Source organism: Rhipicephalus microplus, chromosome 1, assembly GCF_043290135.1.
Source record: "Rhipicephalus microplus isolate Deutch F79 chromosome 1, USDA_Rmic, whole genome shotgun sequence".
NCBI lineage: Eukaryota > Metazoa > Arthropoda > Arachnida > Ixodida > Ixodidae > Rhipicephalus > Rhipicephalus microplus.
In genome coordinates this window covers 161,395,538-161,401,149 of record NC_134700.1, presented here as the reverse complement: position 1 = coordinate 161,401,149, position 5,612 = coordinate 161,395,538, and the positions used below count along the sequence as shown (strand labels likewise).

Genomic DNA, 5,612 nt, shown 5'->3' with positions numbered 1-5,612 from the left:
CGCCAAAATGACGTTGCGGAAGAAAGACCCAACAGGTAACGCGCCGCTTGCCAGCTCCAGCCAATCAGTGGAGGCCGAATAGGACATGTCCATCAAGAGGACACCGCGAGAATAGCTCCCCAGTGGTATGACTCATTGACGCCGACGCTTCCCGCGCTTATCTCGCCGAAGTGGCAGAGTCGCCGAATATGATCGTCTCAAGTCTGCGGAACAATTATCACGCTCGGTGCCATTCCACTGGCGCTGTCGTAAAAAGAAGTGACAGATCAGCTGGGAGCCCCGGCAGTGAAATCAGAAGGGTACAGAGCGAGTACCAACCACAAACATCGATTATATGTCACTGCATCGATGTTAGTTGCGTACACTCGCTATTTTCATCACTAAACCCACAAGGGGATAGCGTAAGACGCGACAAACGCTAATGGAAAGCTTTGCGTAGCCTGTTTCACAGCTCAGTATTTTTTGTCACAGGGTAAACAACCAATTCGTAAGGAGAATACAGTGGGAATGTTCTTCCTATGAGAAACAGAATGACAAAAAAGATGCCCATATGAAATGCTGGAGATGTCTGATGTCTGGAAATGTCTGGAAATGCCTGATATGCTACTCTAGGTGTCTAATAGTTATCATTATAGATATCTATTACGGCTCTCTGGAGAATGATAATGGTGGTATGGATACTTCGAGCGTGCAGTTCAGTTGAACCTAACCTTTCCCTTTATTGATACGTGAAAAACTAGTTTAGTAATTTTACTTGTACCAAATAGAGACAGTATAGAAGATAATTAACAAAATCAGTCAGTGACTTGAGTACACAGAGGGATCACGGGTAAATTCTGTACTCAATTATGCGACAGCGAACAGCTTTTGATGCCATGACATCAGGGCTTTGAGAAAGACCAAACGTGCAAACATGACTACAGGAATATCATAACATTTATTTACACTATGCTTTTAAAGATCTTCCGGGCGGTGCCACAAACACAGAATATCTAACATTTTACAAGAAAGGTATCACGAGCCCATGTGGAAAACGTGCACAGTCGCAGAACGGCTATCGTCTTTGACATCAAGGAACGCACTCGACGTCTTCTGTCATTCTTGACGATAGCAAAGCTTACGTCAATTCGCCGAAGAAAGGAAGAGTTCAAAAGCCACAGGAGCAGTGCTGAAAAACAATCGGAAAAATAAAAAATGCTTATTAGAGACCCCCGTTCACCATTCACCCCAAAGTTTTTTCAACTTCTAATACGGCTAAAGTACTAATTAGTGTACATGGTCGCGGAAATGCAAAGGGCAAAGTAAACTGTGAAGGCTATGTTACATCGATTGAAGACTGGTTTCGACTAACAAAGTTAGATAATTTTGTGGCCGACGACAAAATAAAGAAAATAGGTGAGGGCCACTTATTTTTATTGGCAGGTAGCTTTGAACTGAACGTTTACAAATACTCAGTATCCTGTCAATACACAGCCTCAATCACTGTCACCTATGTTCTTCCAAAACAAGTTTTTATCAGGCGTTCTGGTTGAGCAGTCTTTGCGATAAAATCAGCTTAGGCTACGTTATGCTACTCACAACCCTATAAAGCGAACAACTGAGGAACGGGATTGATAAATTGATATGTGGGGTTCAACGTCTCAAATCCTCTATATGATTATTAGAGACGCCATAGTGAAGGGCTCCGGAAGTTTCGACCACCTGGGGTTCTTTAACGTGCAACCAAATCTGAACACACAGGCCTACAACATTTGCGCCTCCATCGGAAATGCAGCCGCCGCAGCCGGGATTGGATCGCACGATCTGCGAGTAAGCAGCCGAGTACCTAAGCCACTAGACCACCGCGGCGGGGCACTGAGGCACGGGATTATAAAGTAAGTTAAATCTAGATTACTGAGCTCGGACTGATGTCAGGAAACAGTCAGCAGTATAAAAAATACGACAGCAGGGCAGTAAAATATAAACCCACTACTACCACACTCATATAAACTGTTAGCCCGCGTGCGTCGTAGAAGTCAAAGGCAAATACATGTATGCGGAAGAATCTCTGTAAAAGTGCATGAGGGTACATTTATGCGCATAAGTTTTGTATTTTGTCGTTTTTTTTCATTTTCCACCTTTCATTATATTGCCTTGTAGCGAACGAATTTTGGTCATATTGCTTCTTGTTTTACATTATTGTTTAACATTCATTATTAGTATTTTGTTATGTCCTACATTGTTTTTGTACATGCTCATGAATATATTGTACACGTATACATTTTATCTGCTGACAATATGCTCCATTTCTTAGCCACTAGTTGTAAGCAGGATGTCAAAAATTACATATTGACAAATATGTACTTAGAGAAAAGAAATCTGGTGAAGAGACACATAGAGCAAAGGAGAAAGACGTGGTATCACTAGGGAAAGGGCGACTGCTTTCTAGCCGTAGTATCCATGGCCTCCATATCCGCCGTATCCGTAGGCAGGCACTGTCTTGCCGTGGGCCGAGTGATAGGGAGCGGCGGCCGGCAGGCTGCTCTTGGTTCCGGGCTCGTTGGTCTTCACCATGGCTCGGAAGCCCCACTTGTCGGCCACGTAGTGCACCTGCCTGTGGCGGCCGTCGATGTCGCCCAGGTAGTACGAGCCGTGCACGGGGCCGTACGCCGCGCCGGTCTCGTGGCGGCCATTGACGGCGCCGTAGCCGTTGACGATGTCGTAGCCGAAGCTGTAGTGGCCGTGGTCCTGCGATGAATAAATAGGGAAATGCGGCACGTTTTCGGCTGATTAATTATTATCACCTCTCGGTGGCACTCATGCAGCGTTAAGCCTTATTACTGACAGTATACAACAGTAGCGACGCTTCCAAGGCCACTTTGCTGTGTTCTCATCGCTGATTGATTTGATTGATTGATATGTGGGGTTTAACGTCCCAAAACCACTATATGATTATGAGAAACGTCGTAGTGGAGGGCTCCGGAAGTTTCGACCACCTGGGGTTCTTTAACGTGCACCCAAATCTGAGTACACGGGCCTACAACATTTCCGCCTCCATCAAAAATGCAGCCGCCGCAGCCGGGATTCGATCCCGCGACCTGCGGGCCAGCAGCCGAGTACCTTAGCCACTAGACCACCGTGGCGGGGCAGTGTGTTCTCATCGCTCCTTTTTCATTCTGCCGATATGACCATTGGAAGCATACCTGCCGATGATATAATGGAGACCTCCTTAACATGTGGAATATGCCCAAGTGCGGTTAATGGTCTGAGTACAACAAAAAGTTTCTACAGAACAAGTATTTCGTGGATTCTGCGTTCCCCGAACACCACTGCCAATGCAGCTTTTTCTGCGGACTCCACTTGGCCTGTGGAGTCCGCAGAAAGAGACATGGATCAGCGATGGTCGATACCAACAAGACCACCATAGACACAACTGACACAGTTTGGCCTCCGTTGTCAAAGTCGCAGCGCCATGCTGATTTACAGCGCACTACGACATTGCCAGAAGACAAACCTATAGCCTAATAGCTCTTCACTCACTGCTCAACACACTTCATGTGTTCGTCGGTAGGCTGAAATCACCGCGCACAGAGGCCGTACAAGTGGTACTGGGCGTTCTACGTACAGTGCTTGCAAGCCTTCAACAGGCGTCGTGAACCGACGACCTACGGTGGAAAGTGATATGCCTGAAGTCTTGCGTCCACTACAATAGAACGCAGCGTCTAGTTTAGGCTCACCTGTTTTCTTCTTTCTTTCTATTTCTCTCTTTTCAACCCTCCATCCCCTTCCCCGGTGTAGGATAGCAAACCGGGCGCTCACCTGGTTGACCTTCCTGCCTTTCGTTCCTCTACCTCCTCCTCCTCTTTTCACCTCTTTCAAAGAATAACGTCTTGATCATGGGTAAGCCAAGGTGTTGAGCAATGTCTCTGAGGATACAGCTTGAGCCAGTACACATGTCCGAAGATGCTGGCTAATGTGTAATGACTAAGGGAGGGCACTCGAAAAGTGACGTATTCAGAAATAGTGCCTGGGCTAGCTCCTTTGCGTTCAGTATTGCGACTAGAAAAAACCATTGAAACATGAACTAACAGGACAGAAATATATAATCTGTCCTATTTGTCCAGGTGTCCCTTTGTTTGCACGTTTTGAATACACAAAGGGTGACACCGTGCCACCCAGATAATCCTACGTAGGGACCATCAAGCCCTAAAACGTTTTAAGCATCAACAACATCCATATAAACCAATGTGAACAGAGGGCGCAAACAAAACAAACACTCATATTAGTCCCTATGGTAGAACGTACCTCAAGGTGTACTACAGGCGTAGAATCGTAGTCTTGACCATAAAACGTGATCACAAAGTAGTTTGAAATTCCCTTCAAAAACTCGCAGATGAGCAACGTTTGGCAACGTCATGATATTGCGGCTGCAAACTAAAGGCAAAAGCTGCAAAATTATGTCGAGTCTGGTTATATAGTACAATACTGGAAATGTTTTCGGAACTGTTCCTTCTTAACGCTGCACTGGCGTATGGATACTCCTGCGAACTGCTGACTAAATAAATTGCACGAGCTGCACCAGCAATACCCACGTTCTGTTTCCTGTACGTCTTGCTGGAACCACCGTGGTGTCCATATCCTCCGTAACCTCCCGCAAGTACCGTGGTCGAGATAACCAGCAGCAGGGTCACCTGCAAAGTAGCATGAAAGCTTTAACTACGCTGGGTTTCATTGACGTTTCCTCAAAAGAACGAGATGCAGCTGGAATGGCTTACGATTTCTAAGTAATGTGACCGTAGTTATATGATCGACTTCCGATATATAGAGCCGGGAATCAAAAGGCAATGTCAGTACACACCTTGTCGATTTTATGCTTGCCATGTGCCGCGACTAAGCCAAAGGCGTGCTGATTCTATAGCTGACCAAGGCGTCAATACTTCAATATGGAAGGGTGTGAGGCGTGCGAAATACATCAACACCCGTACACTTAGATTTATATGTGCGTTAAAGAAACACAGGGGGCCACCATAAATGAGCAGTCTCTCACAACGACGCACCTCGTAACCACGCCTGGAATTTAATCTATCTTTAACAGGCGCTATGGGTAGGGCGTTTTTCGGGGATCTCAGAAGCTACGACATTCGTAACAGCTTCGAAGGCCGTCTGTTCTACGGCGACCCCGGCTTCGTCCGTTGGGCGACCGACTCACCTGAGCAATCATGTCGGCGGTTACGAGTGCACGGTCGGCAGTGAGCCTTGTGGGCGGACGCGGTTCTCTTTTATAGGGCTGTTTTCGAAGTGAGAAACGCATTCTTGTTGTCTCTATTGTTGTTTGACGGGCTCTGCTCAGGGGTGCACAAAATGCTTTCACCTGCTATTACGCGCGGTCAACGAAACGGCGTGTGTCTTTTTTTTTCGAAAAGAAAAAGGTAGGGAAATAGGACCAGTCTTTTTTTTTTTCTTCCGGGTCAATGCAGGGCGCACGGTTTCGAAGAATGTCGTTCTCTATCGACTGGTTGTCAGTTTTCCGCTCAAGAGCTAGAAGACACAAATCTCAGTCTGACTTCGTGAAATCTTAAACTTACCTCGTATACACAGTCAGCGGATGGCAACCTTGCGCCACGCTTACGCTT

General features: G+C 46.4%; 1 protein-coding gene across 1 annotated transcript; it reads right to left on the bottom strand.

Annotated features, from left to right (window-relative positions):
• Window positions 1-918: 918 nt before the first annotated feature.
• Window positions 919-5,216, bottom strand: LOC142768924 (adult-specific rigid cuticular protein 15.7-like). The gene is made up of 4 exons (XM_075871501.1): window positions 5,189-5,216; window positions 4,572-4,670; window positions 2,404-2,727; window positions 919-1,168 (listed from the first exon to the last, which is right to left on the bottom strand). The coding sequence occupies exons 1-3, from the start codon at window positions 5,198-5,200 to the stop codon at window positions 2,425-2,427; spliced, it is 414 nt and encodes a 137-aa protein (XP_075727616.1). The 5' UTR covers window positions 5,201-5,216; the 3' UTR covers window positions 919-1,168; window positions 2,404-2,424.
• Window positions 5,217-5,612: the final 396 nt, after the last annotated feature.